This window comes from Neltuma alba, unplaced genomic scaffold (genome assembly GCF_004799145.2).
Source record: "Neltuma alba isolate B1F8T4 unplaced genomic scaffold, ASM479914v2 tig00013246_pilon, whole genome shotgun sequence".
NCBI classification, from domain to species: domain Eukaryota; kingdom Viridiplantae; phylum Streptophyta; class Magnoliopsida; order Fabales; family Fabaceae; genus Neltuma; species Neltuma alba.
The window spans coordinates 96,140-122,581 of NW_021637542.1; the positions used below are offsets into that span (position 1 = coordinate 96,140).

General features: G+C 31.8%; 3 protein-coding genes across 4 annotated transcripts; all 3 read right to left on the minus strand.

The window, feature by feature from the left end:
• Positions 1 to 591: 591 nt before the first annotated feature.
• Positions 592 to 1,467, minus strand: LOC114735682 (leucine-rich repeat extensin-like protein 3). The gene has a single exon (XM_028923394.1). It carries the CDS (start codon positions 1,465 to 1,467, stop codon positions 592 to 594), a length of 876 nt encoding a protein of 291 aa, XP_028779227.1.
• Positions 1,468 to 3,139: 1,672 nt separating this feature from the next.
• LOC114735684 (ATPase 9, plasma membrane-type-like) lies at positions 3,140 to 6,755 on the minus strand. 2 transcript variants are annotated; one of them, XM_028923398.1, is made up of 11 exons: positions 6,417 to 6,755; positions 5,963 to 6,289; positions 5,738 to 5,857; positions 5,372 to 5,494; positions 5,188 to 5,292; positions 4,801 to 5,110; positions 4,165 to 4,679; positions 3,898 to 4,071; positions 3,603 to 3,785; positions 3,330 to 3,511; positions 3,140 to 3,236 (listed from the first exon to the last, which is right to left on the minus strand). In XM_028923398.1, exons 1-11 carry the CDS (start codon positions 6,738 to 6,740, stop codon positions 3,140 to 3,142), a joined length of 2,460 nt encoding a protein of 819 aa, XP_028779231.1. In that variant the 5' UTR covers positions 6,741 to 6,755. The 2 variants fall into 2 exon arrangements, with proteins under 2 accessions (XP_028779231.1, XP_028779230.1); XM_028923397.1 differs by having other exon boundaries at positions 6,399 to 6,755.
• A 10,353-nt stretch (positions 6,756 to 17,108) lies between these two features.
• LOC114735685 (ethylene-responsive transcription factor ERF003-like) lies at positions 17,109 to 18,285 on the minus strand. Its single transcript, XM_028923399.1, has 2 exons — positions 18,160 to 18,285; positions 17,109 to 18,040 (listed from the first exon to the last, which is right to left on the minus strand). The coding sequence occupies exons 1-2, from the start codon at positions 18,240 to 18,242 to the stop codon at positions 17,554 to 17,556; spliced, it is 570 nt and encodes a 189-aa protein (XP_028779232.1). The 5' UTR covers positions 18,243 to 18,285; the 3' UTR covers positions 17,109 to 17,553.
• Between the last annotated feature and the right edge of the window lie 8,157 nt (positions 18,286 to 26,442).

A 26,442-nucleotide genomic window follows, 5' to 3' on the forward strand; every position in this document is an offset into this window, starting at 1 on the left:
AAATATTTTTTAGAAAATCAAAGATTCATTTTGCCAAGATAGAATCATCATATATATTCTTACGTTTAAGAATTAAAGGAGTACATAAACATGTCATCCTTAGGCGAGAAAAAGAAAAGAAAAGAAAAGTGTACACATAATTTATTTATTATTGATGTATCTAATAATAGGAACATGATAGTGGTTTTAAAACACAAGCTCATTATTTCCTTTAATTTTATTGACGAAGAAGAATAAAAACTCCTTTCACGACTATTATTAATGACTATAAGCTCGAAATGATTTTTTTTAATTGTTCATGACCATTAATAGCCTGACTCAAACCAATGTTATAATAGACAAATAATAAATTAGTTACATATGAATACAGATTCATATTTGATTAAGGTAATATAATTTAATTAGAACCAGGAAAAAATTAATATAACAGGACTGTCAGGACACATAACTTGGGGGGGGGGGGGAAGGAGAGACCAACAACGAACGATAGACTTTAATTGGATGTGAGCGGCATACTCATACTAAGTTTTAATGCTGAGACTATGAGAACATAAACAGTACTATTATATAGATTTGCTGATGACGCAAATCTCATTCTCGGAAGAGAGGTGAATTAGATGGCGGTGGAAGCTGAGAAGGTGGCAACACTACTAGTGGTGGCGACGTTTGGACTGGAACAAAGCTCTTCGGCGCCGGAGGAGTTGACAGGAGAGGTGGCTCCGGCGGCTGTAGGAGTTCAGGGACAAGGCGCGGTGCCTGGGTAAAACCAGCGGAGGGGAAACCCGGTGGTGGAAAAACGAAGCTCTGTGGCCTCTGTGGAGGATCGGTGAATATATCAGGAGGAGGTGGTAGCCATGGAAATACGGGCGGTTCTGGTATACCTGGAAATGGTGGGGGAGAGAAGACAAGCGGTGGCGGAATAATCAGCCCCGGTGGGAAAACCATGGGAGGAGGCGGAGGCGGCGGCGGCGGCGGCGGCGAAGGAACCAAGGGAGGAGGCGGTGGGGGAGACAGAACCAAGGGAGGAGGAGGCGGCGAAGGAACCAAGGGAGGCTGTGCCGGAACTAACGGCGGAGACGGTGGTGGGGGTGATGGGACAAGGGGCAGCAGCGGAGGAGAATGTGGGAAACGGGGTGGGGGATTCCGACGAGGAGACGGTGGTGGGAGTGGTTGAAAGGGATTGTGAGGGGAAGGATAGGTAGGAAAAGGCCAGCGACCACAGATACCAAAAAGATAAACATAAAAGGGGTCGCACTTGAATGCTCTGCTTCTTCCTCCGCCATGTCTGGATCTTCTGAGAATGAGTTGTTTCAGTTGTTGATTGGCAGGAGATACTGTATCTTGTGAAAGTGAGGACGACGGAAGAAGAAGGAGAAGAAGAGAGAGCAGAGCTGGAATCAGCAAGTTTGGTTTCATTTCAATGGCCTGCTGAATCAATGCAGCCTCGGCAACAGAGTTTAAATGCATGGGAAGGGGAGGGATAAGAAGAAGAGAGAGACCGGAATTTAGTTTACGCCTTTCAAAAGAATTTAATTGGCATGTGTCATCAATAACCCAAGTTATGAGAATTGAGAGGGAGGTGCCTAGTTTTATGTGCCTATTTCACTAATGAAAACTACCTTTCTCCTTCCTTGTTTTAAATTTTTTTTTTGGATAAGCTTCATAAATAACACCTTCGTCCCTTGTTATAAGTTTCATTTTTTCCTCCCAATATTAAATACAATTTTATTTTCATCATTTTTTTCCCAATACATTCTCCCTTGTTCATTTTCTTACTAGTGATGACATATTAGAAAGAAAAAGTACATATATTTTTTATATATTTAATTTTTAAGTAAATTTAATAATTTTTTAAACCATACAATTAAATTATTTGGACCTTGTAATGAGAAAGGAAAAGAGTATTAGTATATTCGTATAAGTAGTTTGGGCATGGCATCATCAGCATGTCAGGGAGAGGAAGGGAAAGAAGGATGAAACAAATTATAGCTTAATTAGATTAACTTTTATAAAATTGAAGTTTAATTCAATTGTATTTTGTAAACTGAAGTTGAGGTAAATATGTGTGATATAATTACATTCGAATATTATTGGCAAAAAATATATATATTTGGATACATTTTTATAAAACTAGTAGTTTTACAAACTAAAAACTATTTGAATGATTTAATTGAAAAACAGATTTGAATGTAGAAAAATGGATATAGTTAATGAATAAAAATATAAGTATAAAATTAAAAGAATAACATTAAAAATTATTTAAAAAAGGCATGTTAAAACATATTTTTCATTAAAGAATAACCAATTTTTTCTTTTTAAAAAAGGTCAATTTCAGAAGCTTTAACTTGGCTTTCAACCTAACTGGCTTTTTGAAGAAAAAAAATTATTTGCTTCTAATACTAAATCAAATATGATCTTTGGTTTCGACTGGGTTTTAAGAGTCTAAAAGTAAGTTTTGAACTTCTAATCTCTGAGAACATCAAAAGGAAATAAAACAACAAACTCAAACATGCATTAATGAATGGGTGAGGTACTGAAGAACTTTGGATAATTATTAACAAAATTGATTTGATCAATTTGGATGAATATTAGGCGTAGAATCATGTGGGTTTTCATTTTCTCCCATCAACACTCAACCCATTGCCCATGAGATCAAGCCACGGACAAGAGTTTGACCAAAAACAAGTAAATATTAAAGTTCTTTGCACATTTGTCAACCAGACTTGAGTCCAAAAAGTGGAACATACTGGAGTATTTTGAGATTCCATTCTCCCACTATATTCCTATACTTTTTAGTCATCCCAATAAAATATATTTCTTTGACCCTTTCTTTTCCATAATTATTATCATCTACCTGCTGGAGAAAACAATTTGAGAATGGCTGATTATTTCATATCTGGAACATAAGAATAGAAAATAATAAATAATCATATTCATATAATAAGTAACAATTGCAACAGAGTCATTTGGTCTCTCTAACTCCAACACTGGATTGTCTTTCACAATCTCCTAACGTTGGATTATTACAAAAAGCTTAAGCAGCTTAAAAACCAAATGAGGTCAAAAATATAGGAAAAGAATATAATAATCTTTCCTATGATCTTATGTCTATGAGCATGCATTTCATTGCTTGCTTCCTTCACACAGTGTAGTGCTGCTGAATTGTTTCAATATCAAGTCCCTTCAGCTTCACCACAGACTCCACATGCCCTTTCAGTGTGTGAAGCTCCCTCAACCTTCGCAACAACACAATTCATCAATTTGGTTCCAATTGCATACTACTCACCTTAAAATTAAGGAAGACAATTTCAGTTGTCCTTGGTTTTTACCTTGCAACTTCTGCACGTTTCCTTGCTTGTTCTGCAATTTCAGTGAGTTCTCTGTAATCTGTCTTGTCCTTCAAGATATCATCTGCTTCAGGAGGATTCAATCCGTGCATTGTGCGTTGATCTGCAGCCCACTGTGCTTCTCTCTCACCCCTTCCATAGTCTTTCTTGGTTGTGAAAGCAGTCTGCATCAGAACATCCAAACATGTCATTATAGATTTGATCTTTTATTTCTTCTATTCAATACAAGTAGGGAGCGTTTGAATGATATAATACCCTGGTCTCAGTAATGTTATTCCAGGCCTTGCCGCTCAATGCATATCGGATGATGAACTTTATGATGTCTAAAGGAATGTAGAAGATGATGCTGTAGAGCCAAATCACACCAGCCCAGCCCCACCCAATTCCTTTAATCCTTGCAAAGCCCCAGTTTGCATACACGGCTAATAAGGTCGCAATCTAGATCATAAATCAACCAAGAACAAGAAAATGCTGCTTAGAAATCTTGTTTTTAAGAACGAATAATTTAGAGTGAAGTAAGAGGGTTGGATTTCTTTTTGTTGAGACTTACCAATTGTGCTAAGAAAAAGGCTCCAACAAGGTAAAGACCAGGACGTTCAACATATGACCAGCTCCTTGAACGAGTGACAAAGATGAGAGCTTGACTCACTATACTCACTTGAAGGTAAACAGCTGCAGTAAGCTCATCATTGCTGTGCCTGATAGATCTAACTCCAAAATGTTCCTGCCAATAATTCATTACATTTGGTTAAGTACTATGGAACATGTTGTTATTTAAATAAAGTTATGTAAGAAAGTTTAGAGCTCTGTTATGTACTGTGAAGAAATCAGATGCGTGAGCAGCCCAAAAGAAGACAACAGTCATAACAGCAAGGTAAGCACCAAGGACAATGCCAGTAGCAAAAATCTCATTGAGCTTCCAGGAATCAGGAATTGGAGATGGCTTGACTCTGTCCTTGGAAATGGTCATGATGGTCCCATCATTGAGGATAGCAATGATCAGTACCATGAAAGGTGAGAAATCAAATTTCCATATAAGAGCAAGGAGCATAAATCCCAAAACAATACGAATTGTTATGGAGACGGCATAAATGGTGTAGTTCTTCATCCTCTGGAAAATAGCCCTGCTGGTTAACACTGCACTTATAATCACACTCAAACCTGGTTCTGTCAGGACTATGTCAGACGCACTTCGAGCTGCATCAGTTGCATCAGCCACTGCAATTCCAATATCTGCTTTCTTCAAGGCCGGTGCGTCATTCACACCATCTCCAGTCATCCCACAAATGTGATGCCTATCTTGCAGCCTCTTGACAATCTCGTACTTGTGCTCTTCATTTCACAAAATCCACCGGTAATTTCAGTAGAAAATATTTTTATACCTAAACTAATCAATTAGTTTTTGCATGGTTAATAAACAATAATAGTGATCTTAATCATTTTATTTCTTTACCAGGAAAGACGCCAGCAAACCCATCAGCCTTTTCAATAAGCTCATCAATAGGAAGAGCAGCAATGGACTCATCCTTGTGGTCACCAAGGAGAGAGGAAGAAGGGTACATGTTGCTTCCCATGCCAAGCCTGCGACCTGTCTCTTTACCAATAGCCAATTGGTCACCGGTAATCATCTTCACATTCACTCCGAGTCCGAGAGCCTTTCTGATGGTCTCTGCACTATCATGTCTAGGTGGATCAAAGAGAGGCAAGAGACCCACAAAATGCCATGGTCCTCCTGCACTTTCCTTTGTCTTCTCCGGCACTTCCTATAAGTATACAATCACACACATAACAAATTTTAGTTGACTCATAATAGCTTCCATGGCAAGCTATCACTGCTTACTTGTCTAGCAACAGCAAGAGATCGAAGACCACGCTCGGCAAACTTATCAATAATGGCATGAGCTCTCTTCAGCACATCACCCCGGAGATTGCAGAGTGTTATGATCTGGAATAAATTTTTCAAAAAGATTATGGAGAAGTTTCAAGGAAACAAGAGAACCTATCTCAATGTGCATTATATTTACCTGCTCTGGAGCACCTTTGCTAACTCTGTGCCAATTGCCTGCAGAGTCAATGTAAGTTATGGCTGTACGCTTGTCCACTGGATTGAAGGGAAGGAAATGCACCTCTTGGATTCCATCTCTAGCCTGTAGCAACAATTTTTCATTAAATCAACTCATCTATAATGCAAGTACATGAATTTTGAGCTTTTCTTATATTCCAAGTATGATACTGCAATATTCTCATCCTCCTGAACTTGGGCAGCATGTTGTTTATAATATAATATTGTCTTTGCCCAATTCAAGATCCATTTATAATTCAGGCAGACTACCACATAGTAGAGGCTAATGCTTTAAATATCCAGAAATTAATATTCTGAGGATATATACCTCCTTCGGGTCGCCCAACATCCCAACAATGCAAGCATCAATAGCATCCTGGTTCTCCACTCTAGAGGCCCTAGCTCCAAGCAAAATTAACATGTCTTTGTCGATATCTTTTTCGAAAACCTACAAAAGATTAGAAAATAAGAAGAATTCTCAAGTAAGTGACCATCTTAAATAATACCTTCAAAATATAAATGAATCTGAGTATCTTGTAAACCATATAATTACCTCAACTAGGGCCTTGTCAACTGTGAGCTTGTTCAATGTTAGAGTGCCAGTCTTGTCACTACATAAAACATCCATGCCTGCCATTTCCTCAATGGCAGTCATCCTCTTGGTGATGGCTCCTTGCTGAGAAAGGCGATGCGAACCAATAGCCATTGTTACAGACAAGACAGTTGGCATGGCAATGGGAATCCCTCCAATGAGAAGCACCAAGAGATTATCAATCCCATCCCTATACCTGCGGTGCTGAATAGGGTACATGACAACAATTTCCACAATGATCCCCACAGCAATGGAGCAAATACAGAAGTTTCCAATTGCTGTCAACACCTGCTCAGATGAACTCAACCTCAACATTAGGGATTAATTCTAAAATAGAGGTTCATAACAACATTCATATAGGAAAAAAAAGTAAAAAAATGCAGAAACCTAGTCTTACCTTTTGGAAGTGTCCTACTTGGTTGGTGCTATCCACTAAGTGAGCAGCCTTACCAAAGAAGGTGTGTACCCCAGTGGCAATCACAATAGCTTCAATCTCACCTTGCTTAACAGTGGAGCCAGAGAAAACTTCATCACCTGGATTCTTTGAGACGGGCAATGATTCACCAGTAAGTGCAGACTGATCAATCTTGAGAGGATCACCTTCCAAGAGACGAGCATCTGCAGGGATAATGTCTCCAAGCTTGATGCTGATAATATCTCCCGGCACTAATATAGCAGCGTCTTGCTCAACAAATGCTCCATCTCGACGGACCTTGGTTTTTGGAGCAAGATTTGCCATGAGTGCTGCAGCCGCATTTCCTGCATTGTTCTCTTCTATAAAGCTAATGGTAGAGTTGATAACCAACAACACCACTATTCCAACAAAATCTTGCCAATCTGGGGGTTGGCCCTGCAAATTTTGATTTGCAGGAGATATCTCATGTAAGATTTGGTTTTATAAATTATCCCCAATATCATTATTTGGAGATTAATCAGAATTGTATTTATTCAAACGCAGGCTTAATTAGCGTTTGAAGAATTAATGCAGAGTTAATGATTAAATTAGTGTTACCCCCCCATTAGCTAACGCAATGGCCATGATCGCAGCAGCTTCCATCACCCATGATAGAGGGTTCCACATAAACCCCAAGAATTTCAGCAATTTACTTTCCTGTTCTCAAAATCAATTACATGGATTAGATTTCCTTTCATCAAAACAGATGGAGGACTTAAGAAAATGAATTAACATATATATATATATATATATATATATATATATAATGAGCCGAGAATTGCCTTCTTTTCTTCCAGCTTGTTGTAGCCAAAAACTGCCAATCTCTTTTGGCCTTCCTCATTTGTGAGACCCTCTTTTGTACAATTCAGTTCACGAAACACTTCTTCCACCGGTATTCGTTCCTGCAAGGGCACAAACAAAGGCATTCCTATATATAAATTCGCAGAGAAGAATAATCAAATAGAAGAAATCAAAATCTGGAATATACATTATTGTTGTATCAAAACAAACGTACAAGATCAACATTTTCTTTCTTGATTTCTTCAAGGCCCGCCATGGTTGATTCTACAGCTAAGTTAAAGAAGCTTGTTTTATACAAATGATATAGTTAGTGAACAAGTTCCACTTATTGTTTCACGATGAACAGATCTTATATAATAGAGTAGCCCGATTCATTAGTGTTGTATTTTCTCTTTCACACTAAAATCTCTCATTTCCATTCACTCTTCTCTCTTTTTTATCTCCATCACACACTTGGTCTCTTTTGTAACCGATTTCTTTTCTTCTTTTATTGTCATTTTTTTTCCATTGATTTATCTGATAAAATGGTGCCAATGACTTAGTCATCTATGTTTTTGGACGATAGATCCTCACTATCTTTCAATTTGTAACCACGTGTGTTTGACTGTAACTGTAATCACAACCACATAATTAAGTTTTTTTTAAGTATATTTCATGCTTATTAAAAAGATAAATAGGAAAGGTTCATCTTAATGTAGACCATTAAAATTGATTTTAGGTAGTTCAGATTCAATTTAACTTTTTAATTTAATTTATTTTATTTTAAAAGATATAGAATTTAAAATTAACAAAAATTTATAACTAACTTTTCTTTAAAAAAATAAATAAATCTATCATTGAAAAGATAGTAAATTAAAGATTTTGAATATGAACTATCTAGATTAGATCTTAAATGGTCCGGATTATATTTTAATTATATTTTAAATTTTCAAGTTTAATAATTTTATCAATTTGTGTAGCGAAGGGAGGTCATCAGAAGCACAATTGTGAGTCAGAAAACAGAGCCAAGAGAGACAACTTCAAAAATGGAGGCAAGCCTTCAAGTTTTGATAGTTTCTTCATATGAGAAAGATCATAATTATATGAGATAGGAATTAATAAATATATTTATTAGATAATCTAAGATAATTTTCAGCCAAGTGACATTATTTTAACTATATTAAAGAACAATAATTTTTATTTTTACTACTTCTCTTAGAACTCCTATTTACGTATCTGAATATTCGCCTTTTCTTTTAAGGGAGCATTCATAGAAAATATAATGAAATAAATATATTGCATCAACTTATCTAAAAGTTATATAAGAATGTTCTATAAGGCGATTTATTTAAATACTACCTCCGGTCCTAATTATAAGACCCAGTTGACTTATTTGATGAGATTAAGGAAGTAAGTTAAGTTAGTTATTTGTAATAAATAAGTGTTGTTATTCCTAAAATATCCTTGCTAATTAAGTGTATTGGTTAGAACTATCATTATTAGAAGGACTATCTTGGAAAAAAATGCATAAATATGAGAGAAAAATTGGATTGGGGTCTTATAATTAGGACCAAACAAAAAGTCAAACGGGGTCTTATATTAAGGACCGGAGGTAGTACTACTACTAAATAACAAGTTTGATCTCATAAAAGGATGAAAGCTCCATAGATCACCGGATATCATTGGACTTCCATTGGCAATTAATCATGTAAAGATATCATTCAAAGATGTCATTTTAAAATTTAAAAATTAAACCATGATAAAATAAATTAACCAGAAATGTGAAATAGAAGATAAAGTTTGAAAAAAAATCACTAAGGTAGAAAACATAAGTTCAATGTAATTTTACAAAATTAAATCAAAACTAAGCAAAACAAAAATTCAAGTAAAATTCATAAGGATTAGAATATATTTTTGAAATAAAACTAATTCTGTATTAGATATTAACAAATGGTTAACCTAAAAACAACTTACATAATTAAATTAAACACAAGTATATTTATTTTAGGATAAAACTTTAAGTTGCTTATATTTATTGGGTTAAGTTTTCTCATCACACTTGTCATTTTGATTGTTATTACTTGTTAAAATGTTTATATACACTTGTAAAATTTATCTATGAACACTTGTAAAAAATTTTATTAGTTCTTATAGGGTAATTTAAGATTTCTAAATTTTCATATAAACACTTGTGATTTTGTTATTGTTAGTTGTTGAAATACATATATACACTTATAAATTCACCAATAAAATATGAAAACCTATTATTTTGTTACTGTTAGTTATTAAAATAAGCTGACGGAAAAAATTATTAAAATGTTATGTACACTTGTAAATTTAATCATGAATTTGTCTCCTAATACCCTTCACTAAAGTTTTGTGATTTATTTTATGCCAAACTTATTTTGTCACTAACTTTTTTTGTTAAAATTCTTAAGTTATTTTTAAACATTACATATATTTATTCTAATTTGATTGATAAAACATACCTTAAGTTTATAAATTTGTGTGTGTTCTAAAATGAATGGAAAACGATATTTAAGGACTTGAGAATATTAATCACAATTAAGAATTTTAATATATATTGAAATTTAAAAATATTATTCTTGACTGTAATTAAAATGTTTTACTTGCCTTTTACGTTTTCAGTAGTCTTCTTTAATATTTTGAGTACCTAATTTTGCAGTTTTTTCATGAGTAGTATAAAAAATATTTTAAATGACTATTAAAAATAAAAATTGAGTAATGAAAATACTGAAAGTGACTATTGAAAATGTAAAAGATGAGAACTTAAAATACGAAAGATGAATACAAAACAAATTCATTCAGAGAAAGTTTAATTCCAGCCAAGAACCATGTTTAAAATTAAAATCAAAATTTTAGGATCCTTAACTATAATTAATGTTATCATGAGGTCTTAAATGTCATCTTACTTAAAACAAATACATTTTTGCTCTTAATATAAGAATTTATTAAATAATTTATGTAGATTAAAATAGCTAAATAAATTACTTAATTCTAACAAATGTGAGATGATTTTTGAAAACTATTTTTATGTAACATTATACTATAATTAGTTTATGAGTTAGATAAATTAATTTGAAAAAATAATAAATATAAAAATAAAATAAACTAAAATTTTATATTTAAGATCAAAATTAGCTTTCTAAAGTTTTTACATTGAACATCAGAGGGATATTAACTCTTAAGTAAGCACCCACCACTTCTAAAACAGCTATCATAAGTCTCTTGGGCATTACCCAAAAATAATTGGAAAACCATTGGCCTTTTGGGCCAATTGATTGGCCCAAGTGTCCAACTACGGAACTATAACCGAGGGGCCCAAGTCAATCCATTTTGAAGTTGTAAAGGAAATTTGAAAATTTACAGCTACAAATATAGAATGGACTTGGACATCTTAAATATCATATTCTAAATTTAATCTTTGGGATGGTGTGTATGGAAACAATACTGTTAGAAGGGGTCCCCACTACTGCACTTGAAAGTATTCAGAGAGATTAGTCTCTTACCGTTCGGGCAGAAAGATACTCTAGACAACTTTTTTTTTTAAAAAAGTATAAAGCACTTAGATTCTGTTCATTGCAGGGATCTCAATGAATTACCATCAAAACTTATGAAACTGGTAATCACTGATGAGTACTCTTGAAATTGAAAGTTCTATTCTTACAAATTCTCTTAAAAGTGGACTAATTAATCACTATTTTTATATGAAATATATATATAGAGAGAGAGATTTTGTTGAGTATAGAAAAAGGTGCAGACATTTTTCCCCCCAAAACTGATGATTAACTATTAATTAAAAAGGTCATCTATAAAACCCTATTTTCTAAAGCACTTACCAAGGTGAACCAAGCCTGATGAAGTTCCCTGCTTAATTTGATTATCGTTGGGACTTTGCCCCTATAAAAGAAACCGCCATTATATTGTTAAGATTCTAGTTTGAAAGCAATTACTAAAATTTTTTAACAACAACAAAATTAGATCAATTAAGTTCCGAGAGCTTACGCCTTACAAAGTTAGTGAAATATTCTCTTATATCCTAAACGTAGAAATGAAATAATTAATTTTTTTTATAAATTTAAAATTTTTGTAAATATAGTTATTTAAAAAAATGCATGTTGAATTATCTAAAATATTATTTTTAATTATTTATATTGAAATTATTTCTTAACACCCTCTTAATATGTATAACTAATAGGGATAGTTTAAAAAGCTACTATAAATTTGGTAGATAGCGAATAATAAATTAAAATTTTATGTTTAGAATCATCACAAACCAATTCTGTATTTAGAACAAGTAGTTGTACTATTTTTTTTTTGTGCACGATAAATTTTGCATATCATGGTCCATCTGTTGAAGTGTGATGTTGCCATACGATTCTTCCGGTCCTTAATATAAGACCCATTTAATTAATTTGATTAGATTAAAGAAGTTAGTTAAATTAGTTAATTATAAGAAATGTGACACGTTTTTTCAAAATACCATAATTATTTTTCTTAATATCCCTCTTTCCCTTCTACTTGATTATGATTTATAGAGTATTCATAGGGGTAATTTGGAGAAAATTGATAAATAAAATGAACAGGTCTTATATTTAGGATAAAAACCAACTCAACAATTGAATTCTATATTAAGAACCGGAGGAGTACTAACTTAGATATTGGTAAACTGTGGGTCCCATAAAGTCAAAGATGCCTTTGTGGTTCATTGTACTTAGGTATATATATCAAATTTTCATATGAAAAAGTATACAAAATGACTATGAAACTGTTGTGGAAACATGCAGCTCAATGTTCATCAGCCAGCCCCAGTATGTTTCTTTTTGGCCAACTAACCAACACATATATATGTCTAGAATTGATAAGATCGATTGATATTTTATATATGTGTGTATGTGTGTACATAAGCCTTAACGAAAGCTTCATTGAATAATGAAAGCTTCCTTTACCTGGGGCCACGTGAATTTGAGGTCCATTCCGTATGGTCACCCATGTGAAATTGAATATTGGTGTCTCTATTTTTTTACAATTTAAGAAATTAAATGCATTCATACTTTGTTTTTTAAAATTTTCATTTTGATAATATCTCACCACATTTTAGACTATTAAATTACTCCTTCATTCTGATTTTAAATATAAAAGTTAGTTAATAGGTTTACTTTTGATTCTAAATATAAACACTCATTTAATTTTGTCTCTTAAATTTATAAATTTTTTTTCTAAATTATTCATATTGATTACACTTAATCCTCATCAAAGGATGGTTTTTGATGCAAATAATTAAAGAGAATATTTTAGAAAAACCAATAATGATTTCCCACAAATAACTAATTTAACAATTTTTTAAAAATTTCTATGAATTAACTATTTAACTTTTATATTTAAGTTATAATAAAGTGAATTTGTGTCCAAAAGTATTGCTTATTGGACTCTCATTCTTGTTAAACCCATCATCGTCATCTAAGTTTTTAATGTCCCTAAATTCGTGTAACTACATGTTTTCAGTTCTGGTATATTAAGATCTTAAAAATTATTAATCATTTGACTACATGCGAAGTTGACTTTTTTTTTTTTTTTTTAATCTGCAAGAAAAGTTGAAGGTTTCAAATAGTGGATAACAAACACGAACCAAATTGTCAGACATGGAAGACTGCCTAATTTATGCAAGTAGTTTCTCCACTAATCATGTTCATTTATTATCACGTGATGGCCTGAAAGCTGAACGAAAAATAAAAGAAAGATTTATATATGGTAAAAGAAAAAAAGAAAAATGTTTATTCTCTTTGGTCGTAAATACAAAAATTTGATAATTAATTTATAGAAACAAAAAAGTTAGTGAAGTCAGTTTTTTTTAATAAATATGTGTTATTTTTTTCAAAATATTCGTATAATAATTTATATTGAAAACTACCTTTATTGATAAAAATGTCTTTCAGTACGTGCAATTAATGAAATTGTTCAAGGAGTATTTGTATTAACTTTTCAAGAGTGATTTTATGGTATAAAGGTAAACATATGAGAAGAAACACTTGTTTTAAATGCTTATATCATTACAAAGCTCCTTCTAAAAAGAATTATAAATTTATGAGATGAATTTGATTGGAATCTTACGTTTAAAATCGCAATGAACACCAGCCACAGCTTCTGGCCAATGAATTCTTGATGGTAAAATAAGAATAAAGCCAAAAAAAAAAAAAAACAAGTACATAGTTTAATCGGTAACAGAGTTGTGTCAAGTTATATACCTGATACTCTCTCGGATTCGAATTTTGAACACATCTGCATCAAAAACTCATTAGAATAGCATTATTGATTTAATAATTTGTCCTTGTTCTGTTTACAATTTGTAATTTCATCATCACCACCACCATCCTTATCTATCAAATTCATTAATATATATGTTAATTAATAAACCTGTAACATGCACCGCCACCATCATCATCATCCTTATCCGTCTACTACCTCCGTTATTTTGATCCTAAATATAAGACCCCAATCTACTTTGTCTCTTATAATTATCTATTTTTTTCAAGGTAATCCTTGTAAGAATGATAATTTTAGCTAATACAATTGATTAGCAAGAATATTTTAGGAAAGAAAACACCTATTTATTACAAATAACTAACTTAACAAGCTTTTTTAATCTATTCAAATTAGTCATCTAGTTCTTATATATTAAGGACCTGGATAGTATATATCTATCGAATATAATTCATCCATAAATAGAAGCAAGAATAAGATAGCCCTTCAATAATGAGCTTAGAGTGTTGACTATACGGCTCCCACATGGTTGAAGTCAGAGACTAATATTGAAAGCAACATTTTTTTTCAGATTCAATGTATGTGGATACACACACATATGGGTTTGATTAATTTCTTTTATATATCAATTTTCCAACAGTGGGAAGCAAACATACTTAGGACGTGATTCTTTCAGGAGGGCAGGATACACTGTATAATAATAATCCTTGTCCATTTCATGACACAACCTTAACATATGAAACAGACCAAGAACACAAACAAAAACATGTTGCTATCAGATTACATATATATGTATATATAGAGAGAGAGATAAATGCGGTTCTCCACAACATATGAAGCCATGTGAAATTGAGATCTTCCTGCTTGGATAACGTGGGTTCCCATGTGTGTCTGAAAGTGTTTGTCTCCTGAAACACTTCGAGTGCCTGGAACGTTTCTGCACTTAAGAATAGTGACAAAAATTTTTTGTCCTTGGCAAACATGAACCTGTCTTGTGTGGTTCGATCCAATATCTGCAGTGGACAGTGTATGTGTTTTGCGCTCTTAATAAAAACGACAAGCCTCTAAATTTTTTGATATTATTGGGTCAATCCCATGTGGATAGTGTAATAATCAGCTTTTGACTCTATCTTTTAAACCAGCGTTAATCATGAACCAAAAGAAAAAAACTCCAGATTTGAAGGAATTCATAAGTCACTTTTCCCAAAGTATACTGCTGAACTTGTTCGAATTGGTTCCTCTCACTTGAAAATCAGAGAGCCTTGTGGTTTGTTTTGCTACCCTATGTACGTAATTTTCTTTAAAATAAGAGAATTTATTGCCTTCAGAATGTCTCTGTTGCATCTTTTGGTAAAAAAATGAGTCATTATAAGATTTATAGACAAACGACAACAACAATGAATTTTATTTTACAAAATAGAATCAATCACATATGAATCGTAAAACACTATTGTACTTTATGAATGATCAAATTTTTAGATAAATTGGTGACCAATTTGTTTCTTCTTTTCAGTATCTTCATGCCTTTTTTTCAGAGGACTCGTTACTAAAAAGTGCTTTCTATGCAAATTGATCATGGGGATGGTTAAGGCAAAGGCATGCCATCAAAGAGATTATGCAACTACTCTGAATATATGCTTCTCATGGTCATGTCATTAGGCTTATCAAATTTGTTCTTTCATTGGTTGTGGGGAACAAAATCAATCCTCATACATAGATAAACAATCATTAAGCATGAACCTAAAATAGTGCAACTTATATATATACATATATATATATATATATATATATATATTGTCCCGCCCACACTTTTCTGAAGGAAACTTTTTTCAACATTAAAACCAATAGGGTAACACGAAATCATTGAGGCCAAAAAAAAAAAGTACTCCTCCGGTCCTAATTATAAGACCCAATTGACTTATTTGAGGAGATTAAGGAAGTAAGTTAAGTTGGTTATTTATAATAAATAAGTGTTGTTATTCTTAAAATATCCTTGTTAATTAAGTATATTGGCTAAAACTATCATTATTAGAAGGATTATCTTGGAAAAAAATGCATAAATATAAAAGAGAAAATGGATTGGGTCTTATAATTAGGACCAAATAAAAAGTCAAATTGGGTCTTATAATAAGGACCGGAGGAGTACCATGATATACAGCACTCATTGTTATCACCACTTGAAAACAAATTCTTACTCATTGACACATAGATACAGAATCACAAACCTCTCTCAATAACTTTATAACTCGGTGATACGAAAGTTTTTATGTAAGAGATTATCTGTTCGATTTCACTTATAATCTCATGTGGTTAACAATCATTGTTACTTTTTTTTCATAGCCTTAACCTGAAAACTAAGTATAACTTACGCAAACTTAATATCAACAATATTAGGTACAAAAGTTTGCCAGGTAAAAATGTTATGAGACTTGGGTTAATTGTGAGGGTGATTGGCCTGTGTGTTTTTGTGTGTGGACGCGTTTACTGTGAGCAAATGAGTGATACAAGACTTGGGAATGACTGCAGAAGCCAAAGAGACACATGGGGTCCACTGTGTTGGAAAACAAAAACAAGGTCTTGATTCTAAGCATGCACGACAACCTCCATGCACATCATTAAAGTTGTCACTTGTTACCCTCTTAAACTATTGCATTTTCCAAAAGCCACCCCCCACAACACTCACCATTTCCCCCCTTCTTTTCAATCCTAGTTCTGAAAAGTCTGATCGGAGGAGGAGGAGGAGAAGAAAGCAAAGAGATCTGAGAGAGATAGACACAACATTTTCATTCTCCACCATGTGATGAGCTTTACACAAGTTTAGCCACTTGCCTCTCTCTCTCTCATATCGTTTTTCAAAAAGAAGCTGAAATTTAATTACTTTACTGTCGTTGTGTTGAAGGGGAAAATGACAGAGAAGGGAGATAATATCCAACACATGATGAAATATCCATACAAAAAGGAGAGTGGTACGTGGATTGTGAATGGGATTTGTCTTGTGGTTAGTGAGCAGAAAAGAGTAATGTGGGTCAACAGTTCCCCCCATAAAAATAAAGAGAGATCGAGACGATTGAGGATGGAAGAAGAATAATTCTAAAGATAACTTAAAATATAAAGGGTCGATCGTCTGGTCTGTTATCAACTAGGAAAATTGGAAGGAAAGCGGGGGAAAAAAAAGTTAGTGAGAAAGCAATGAGAATGTTTATTTGTTGAAGAAGCAACGCTTGATATAACATCATGATCAGCTCCAAATATTGTTTCCACTTTTGTCTTATTTATGTGCACCTTCCTTCCTTGTCACTTAGTGTGAACACTGTTTTTTTATCTTTCTTTCATCTTTTTCAAACTATTTCTTCTTTCTGTTTCCATTCATTGGCCTCGCGATTCCACGTACTACCTACTACTGCCAAAAATTTTCCCCAATAATTCATTCTTCTTCATCGTTTAGCTCCATATCAGTCAAAATCTGTCAGATTCAAGCGTCCAGTTTCTTCTTCCCCCTGTATTCTCTTCTTGATCAAGTAATTGACAAGACACAATAAGCTGACATGACAAGGAGGCCCATTTTTATCAGTGTATAAACAAACAAGAGTGTGGAAGCTGAACAAAATATATAATCTTTATATGCCGATAAACTTATATTACAACTCATCATCTTCATAATGCATGACTTGGGTTCTCTACTAAATATTAGATTTATCAAGTGACTAAGGAAGTAACAAAATAGACTCAGGTCTTATTACATATATATATATATATGGTGAAGAGAGGTTTTATATATATGGCTAATGAGCTTTGAGACTAACAAAATTTAGGCATAGTTTGAAGTGGTTGTGATCAGTCTCTCCAATACAAGAAGGGGTTTTTTCCTTTTTTAATGGCTTAAGATCATGTTATTGGATTTATAAATAATTTTGTTTATACATTATGCTTTTTTAATTTTTTTGGTCTTTTGGAGAACTGATGGCAACCCCTTCAAATGATTATACCTAAATTTAATGTCTTGGAAGAAGGAAAAAGCATAATTTTGGAGGCTAGGCTAGGCTGAGCCAAGAGAGCAGAGCTCGACGGAGCCATAATGAAGCAACTCCTGAATCATTTGCTCTATGTGATCATCTTCAAGTACTGGCCCAACTTCTTCTCCCTGGCCTTCTACCACCCATTGGGATTCCTCAGGTCTCATCTCCGGCCACCGGAATCCCGCGTCGGAACTCGTTCCGACAATGCCATTGCTGGAGGCACATGGGTAGTTATGGTGGTTATAGTTAGGCCTCTGAGGTGGTTCTTGTTGCTGTGGCTGTTTCTGCTTATTGGCCATTTGAAGTGAGAGCGAAGCCATGTGGCACTTGTGAAGCTTCGCCGTCAAAGTTGCAGAGAGATACTTGGAAGAAGACGACTGTGGCTCATTGGGATTAAACGGAAAATTAGTTCTTGCCTTTGTTCCACACATAAGCCTCGCTGCTTCGTCGTACGCTCTAGCTGCATCTTCCGCAGTTTCGAACGTCCCCAGCCATATTCTTGTCTTCCTGTATCCCACAAGAAACGGTTCATCAGTTTTTGAATTGTTACCGGAAAAACAAACAGAGCAATCAGAGAGAGAGAGAGAGAGAGAAAGAAAAGAACTTTTTAGGAGAGAGGGAATTACAGAAGAGGGTGGCGGATTTCGGAGACCCAGGAGCCCCAATGCCTCTGGCGGACACCTCGATAGCGTTGTTGGGGTCGAGCCATGATTGGATTTGGCTGGGGGTGAAGGAAGAAGAAACGTTTCGGAGAGTTTGAGAGGGCAAGACGTGTAAGTGAAGACTCTGTTGGAAACAGAACAGGGATGACTGAAGCGAGAGAGGCGAAGCCAAGATTTATATAGGCCCATTATTTGCGGCCTTCTCCTCCATCAATCTACAAATGGGCCCACACGTGGTTTTCATTAATAGAGTTTTTTAGTTAATCACATGATCTGCTTGTTGTTTGTAGATTGCAAAATAAATTATAATATTGCTGGTCAAATAAATAAATAAATAATAATATATTTTAAAAGTAAAGTTCTGATCTAAACTTTTCTTTTTAAATTAAAAAGACAGGCACTAACAATCTGAAATTATAAGTGAAATTGAACCAGCATCTACCCACTTATAAAAGAGTGTTAATACTATTAAGTTACAAGATCTTTGATTTGATTTAATTTTTTTTATTGTATGAAGAAAATCATCAGAACTTACACTCATACAGTCTCAATTTTAGATTACTCAAAACTAGGGCATCATATCAAAACCTATCTCGTCTAGGCTGACTAGTAAATCGATAAGCTAGTTTCTTAATCAGTTTGATTGTGAGGTTTGAATAGGCTAATCAAATTAAATTTTATATTCTCTCCCTATTGGAACTGAACAATATTGTTTTGATTTTTTTCTCTTAAATTTCAGTCCATTATACTTGTGGTTTAATAAATTTGTTGAATTCTGTGCAGTTTTATACATAAATTTTTATTTACTTGTCCATTAATATCTTTTTATTTAAATATTAGTATTTTTAGTATTATATAAATATTTTTATATATTTTAATTGGATTATATCATTTAAATCATGATCAAATTGATTTTGAATTGACCCTAATTTAAACTACTAATTAATCCTTAAATTACTGGCTCCACTAGTTGAATGACCCATTTGTTGAATATTATAGGAAGTTAATGTTTATGAATTTCTTAAATTTTATATTGACTTTTAATAAAACTTATCTACTTGTCAATATATGAATCATAATAATCTGAATTATTTCAATGTTACAGGACAAAAAATTATTCTCTTCTCAGACATGTCCATGGGTAATTTTGAGGTTTTCACAAAATCAGTGGTTTTTGAATTTTTTTTATTACATTAATTTTGCTTCCCATGGAAGTGATCATTACGGAGTCTTCATTGCTTGAAATGCGAATAATTCACCCCTTTTTAATTAACAATCCTCATGTTTATCCGACCATCATTTTTAAACATGATATAACTTCTAATGACGAGCTTAATTTTCTTACATATTTTTTTATCAATCATCTAATCTAAACAAATATCTAGGTTTTCTTAATTTTAAAAATAAATAGATAAATTCAATTATTTAAGAAAGATAAAAATTAATTGAAAAATCTCATTCATTGTTTAAACTCTTTTTTTTTGTTTTAATTTTTTTAATTATACATTGTATTCTGTGGGGGAAAAGACAAAATAATGAGAAATAAAATAATTAAATTGTAATATGTCTATCTTTATTCAAGCAAATTTTCAATTTGTGCTAATTTTAACAGCAAAAAAAAAAAGATACTTAGCATGTATCAGTAAGATAATGTGATCTTATACCTCCACTAATTAATTACAAAAAATTAAACACTACTCCCATCCTTATTATAAGGCATTTTTAAAAAATTATTATTATAAATCAGTAAGTAGGATATTAATCACATTTTTCTAAGACTACCCTTATTTAATATCTTAATTAATTAAATTCCTACGTCTTTCCTGGTATTCAATATGAGAAAATTTAATGTTTTTTGTTTTTAGATAACTTTAGTGACTTGATTACCTCTCTTTAGTTCTAGTAAGATGGTTGGATGTGTCTTGTAATAGAGATGAGATGAATGTTTAATACTTTGATCTTAGAAATGTGACTTAATTTGATATATAATACATTTTTTGTGTGACATTTGATATATAATACTTTGAATTGCAGTAATACTTATTATCAAATTTTGCCATTAAACTAAATATTCATTATCAATCATACGGGGAAGAAATTGAATTGAACTTTATAGTTAAACCAAAAAAAAAAAAAGGTTCCCAATGTTCAATGATCAGCCGCACATGTTCACATGATAATCGGATATACGAATTTAGGTTGAGTAACAATAATGATATATGTGCTTTTTAGTAAAATGTACAATAATGATACAAAAATAAATATGGAATACATTATAATACACATGAACGTAATCTAACAAAAATCAGTAGGCAAGATTAGCAATTAGTAGGTAGGACAGGGCAATCATTATAAATTGATAATCTAAATGTATATGCAGAGTGGCCACCTAAATTAATAATAATAATAATAACCTTAATTCATAATCATAATTGTCTTTCATGTATAATCCAATATGCTTCATTTTGAAGGAGATGGCATATGGCATGTCTCTTTTAGCTACTAATTAAAACGCTGTTTTGTTTTGGCCTAGTAGTTAGTGGACATGAGACGTGTCATATATGAAATATGTTTGTTAATAAAAATTAAGAAAATTACTAATAAATCCCAATAACAAGTGAGTTATGATTATTTATTATTTTGAAACTTGTCATTACAGTCTGCTCTTTTCTCATTACTATATGCTTTATTATTATTGAAATTTTTTAATAAATATGTTTCTTACTTAGGATTTTATAATAAATAATTATGTTTCTTACTTTGTAATATAAATTATATTAGAAAGTGAGTTTTTTATTTAAAACCGAAGAAGTATAGTTTATGATTGCGTAAGTATCAAATCTTTCCAAACAGAAATAACTTCACCTTTTGGTCACTCTAAACAACAAAAGTTCTATAATTAATTACATTAATTACACCCGATATTTTTTTTATATATAATGATTCCTTGTATGTAGAGATATATATTATATGTGGTGAAAATTTAAAAGAAAATATATGCTTATTTTCCTAAATCTTAAAGATAATTATCGACTAAATGTGTGTGCTTATAAAAAACCACTGATAACGAACTACCTTAGTATGTCTGTCAATGGTTTTAAGGTCGTTTAAGCGCGCACACACATATATAGTTGAATAGGATCCTTATACCTATCATTTTCAAAACATATTATTGAAAAAACATCGAAATTAATATAGATATGAGTTTGAAATATTCCTTACTCTTGTTGCGTCTCACAGATAAGGATGGGGTCTCTATGCACAATGAAAGGACATTATTAAAAGCTTCCTCTTTTTTTTTTCATCGTTGACCTCGTAAAAGTAGGATAATATGCCCTCATTTGCTCTCCAGCAAATTCTTATTATATATATATATATATATATATATATATTTCCTTTACTTTTTCACACACACACACACACATGCCGGCAGCTGAAATACGCATTCACACGGGCAAGACATCCACAACAGATATAAATTATTTCGATTGTAATCTCCCATATGTTCTAGGAAATTATGTTTGAATTTCTTGAATTATACTTTGAAATGGGAAAAGTAGAGAGATCTCATAGATTAATTAAATAGGGTTTTGGGGGGAAAATGTATATATTCATAAAATTAATGTTTTAAGATTTTAAATTAATATATGGCATCGAACTCATTTATATGCATAATTTTTAAACTCAAAAGGCTTTTTTGTATTTGCTTATATGTTAAGTAAGTACTTTCATGTAAACAAAGGCAAATTAAAACTCCTTCATATACGTACTTACCTCATTTTTTTAATTTGTAAATCATGATTGTTACTTAGTATTTTTTACCAATTGGACCAATTTTTATTGTCTTCTAGGCCACACACATGGAGACTTTGGTTAAGATGTTTAATTAATAGGCATATCTTATAAACTTCTTGTTTTGATCTCTTGCTCCAGTTTTCTCCAAAATATCCCTTCACTAATAATTCTATTTTAGGAACTTATTGATTAATATTTTAGATATTTGCGTCTAATTGTCCATGAAAATCTTAATTAACCATGCCAAGCTAGATCGACCGAGAAAGCAAATATACTTATAGTAACTTTGTTTCGTTAATTAAACAAGCTGGCAGATTTTATAAGAATTAAAATTTGAAAACATAGAGGAGACTATATGTTAGAGTGAATAGATGGTTGCATTATTCTATTATTAGACTGTAGGACAACAACGTATAATTGAGATAATATTCAGAATTAATTAATTGCATTCTATAGTTCTTTCACTGAAGGAAACAAGATTCCAAATGATGAACTCCTTTATTTAACCTTCTAATATTAGAGCATTTAGAGTGAAGATCATGTTTTAATTATTGCACACAGAATTAATTTTTAAATAAAATGATTTTTAATAATTAATAAAAATTTATGAATATGGTAATAGTGACAAATTTATTTTTTTTTAAAAAAATTCTCCTTATATTTACTAACAGAATACAAATTTCACAGAGTTTTTTAATTGATTTTACACAAGTTGATTTTATTGACGCTTTAGTATATAAATTAATATTGATGGCCTTCATCTTAACTTAAAAGCTGAGACACATGATATTCCATAGGATTAAAATAAAGATTCATTAGTGAGATACGTAAAACACAATGGTTAGTAGAGGAGCCAAGTATATAATTTTCTAATCAGGCAAATTGATGTTTCAAAAAAAATTATTTACGATAACTACAGGTATATTTTGTCTTGTCCTCATCATCTACGTGATAATAACGTATAGTATTTTTTTTTGTGTTTGGGCCATCATATAATGTTTTATTATTGTATTTTTATTGTGTTTTTATGATTTTGATTATAACGTAACTATTGGCTATTGAGTGAATACTGATGAATACAACACGTGTAGTATATATCCAAACCCTTTTCATGTATTATTTTATCATGTTGGGCATGGGGAACGAAAACAAATAAGTAATGGATATTGAAGCAAGCCATATTTTAATTCAAGAGCTTAAAATTTAAGTTTATGATCCCTTTAATTTTGTTTTTATATTTTGTTTTGCTTGCCAACTTAATTATTTAATTATATACTATTTATCATACGTGGCACTTCCCATGTTGAATTAAGTCTACTCATACTTAAACATCCTAGTATATCTATCGTAACATTAGAATGTACTTCCATGAGTTGTGAGACTAATTAATGAATTATATTTTAATTCAACTAAATCAACACAATGATAAATTATGCTAGCAATAATGATATATAATAACTACAATCATAACACATTAAAAGAAGAATAATCACGAAACTTCCTTAAGAAAAGAAAAACTAAGCAATTAGAAGACGCTACGTGGTGCATGTAAAGCTATATATATATATATATATATATATACTTATATGACCTATATATATAATTAAACCAGATAAATTAATGATTATGAAAAAAGATTAGTTAATTTAGGTGCGGCCGGGTTGATTTCAAGACTCATTCTTAGACATTTGTTTTACTTACGGCCTCATAATTATCCCTTTCACTCGTAATTTATAGCCTATATATGATTCCTATTTCTTACTAATATTATTATCAGTATTATACTTTGTTTTATTGACCATGGAGAGCTGCAACTTCATGATTGATGGACACTAAGTTGAACACCAATAAAAGGTAAGCTTTCACTTATTTTTTTAAATATAATGGAAAGCTATTAAGAAAAAGATCTTGTGATGAATTATTGATCTTCATATTTCAGAGTTAATTAATGATGAATACAGTATTCTACCTTCTAGTCATCTAAACAGATCATTGCTTTTGATTTATAAGAAATAAATAATATGGTTCTAAAAAAGAAATAAATGACATGTCGTTTATTTTTCTTATAAATATTAAATAGAGTCGAAGGTAATACAAATGAATTCTTTTTAATTCTGAATTGATTAAGTCTCGCTTCCGCTTCTTAATACAGTATTTGCCATGGTTGCTAGTAGTTTAATCTGGAACCAAATAACTATATACTCCTCCGGTCCTTAATATAGGACCCAATTTTTGAGTTGGTTTTGGTCCTAAATATAAGACCCATTTCTCATATTTATCAATTTTCTCTAAATTACCCCTATGAATACTCCCTCAACTATAATCAAGTAGAAGAGGGAGAGGGGGTATTAAGAAAGATAATTATGGTGTTTTAGGAAAAATGTGTTACTTTTCTTATAATTAACTAATTTACCTAACTTCCTTAATCTAATCAAATTAGTTAAATGGGTCTTACATTAAGGACCGGAGGAGTATTAATTAACAAGAATAGTTTGATGCTTTTAAGGTTAAGGGGAAGTCAACCTGGGGACTCATATTCTCAGAAACAATTGGAATCCTCATAATAACCGTTGTAGTTAGTCAGTAACTCAACATTGGTTTCGAAAGGCACATCACTTTATCAAAATGGCTTAAATTACTCTATTTCTTGTAACTTAGCATCAAATTAAACATCGAACTCGGATGAAAGCATCTCTCTCTCTCTCTCTCATATTTAGATGTTAGAGGAGGAGGTGACACGTGCAGGGCAAAGGGCGATGGGAAGATATAGGGACATCATAGGGTGTGAATATATATGTATTACTCTATATGGAACCCTAAAAAGAGACGTCCTAAGTTTTGTTTGTCTTAGTTAGGTAAAAAAATTTGGACATTAAAGCAAATATCTACAACATTATTCAAAACCGTGCGTGTGTGTGTGTGTGTTTCGAGCCCATAATAAAGTTCTGAAAGTTTCGTTCCTTATATAGATAGACAGATAAAAAGTGATTGATGAATTCCCCTTAATTTATATAATTATATATAGGGCTGAAGGAAAAGGAAATTAAAGAAAGATTAGGGTTTGTAGATAAACTATTGATTGGGTTCAATTTCCAATCATGTTTTTCAAATACAATTATACATATATGTAGCAACCTCATTATTGTAGTTATTAATTAATTATCAATTCTTGTCTTTCTTCTTGTAAGAGGCTATTATCAAATATTATTGTACGTGGTAGTGTCACGATCGAATACATTGATTAATCATGCAACAAATATCTAGAAAATTTTTGTATTATTTCTGATAATAATAATAATAATAATAAAAGATGGTGTTGGATTGAGTGGAAGAAAAAGAGGGGAAAAGTAAAGATTACGCGTGGGTTTTTAGAATGATAAGTAAAATCCTCCGAAGAAGTAGTGATGATTTATAATGAGGGTTAACTTTCTATTCCCTCAATTATGAGTTGCTTTAATTTTTTTTTTCCCTTAGCTTCACATTCACTCAAACATCAATTACTCGCTCAAATTCTTTTAATCAAGTATTATAATTAATTTTTCCTGTGCCAATCTCTAATTAATACAGATTAGAACCCTCTCCAATCCTAAATAATGCAAAAACTAATTGAGAGGTTTATCTTGATCCTACATATAATACTATAATTCACTTTACTTTTCAAATTTATATTTTTCTTCCAAACTATCCATATTAATTGTACATATTAAAGAAAAGGTTTTCATATGGGAATATTTTACAACTGGTAACTAAATCTTTTCTTATTAATAATACCAGTAAATTAGTTATCTAACTTTTATATTTAGAATCAAGTAATAATTAAGTGTCTTAGCCATCACGATTTGTCAATTATATATGTCTCTTCTCTAAATATTATTGGGCTTGGGTGGCCGGCTTTGATCTCTTTATTAATTCCCATAATTAAAAAAAACTATTCATGCATGCACGCATCATTCTAATTCTACAATTTGTTAGGACCTCATACATTAATGAATCCGAAAGCGATGTGTGTGAGAGACTAATTAAGATATTTTAGAAGACATTGACCTTCACACACATGCATGTGTTGCACACTTTTGTTTGTTGTTTTCTGTTTTCTCTATGCACTCCCGTTTCTCACAACATTTAATTTCCCTATATACCTCTATGTTAATTTTTTTTTTTTTTTTAAAATGGGGTCATACAAGTAATGAGTGACATAGAGCTCAACTTGACAAATCCATAAATAATCTTTTCAACATTTTAAATTTTTAGTTGTTGGAATTAAATTCTTTTAAGTGTTATCCTTTCATAATTTCATTTAACATATATCTGTTAACAGTTTTTCAATTTAATTGGTTTTTTAAATAAGAATAAAACCGCGTACAAGTGAATAATTGAATTGAGAGTACGTAAAGATCATAACTTTTATAATAACTTAATTTAATGTTAATTAGGAGAACCCCTGCTAATAAA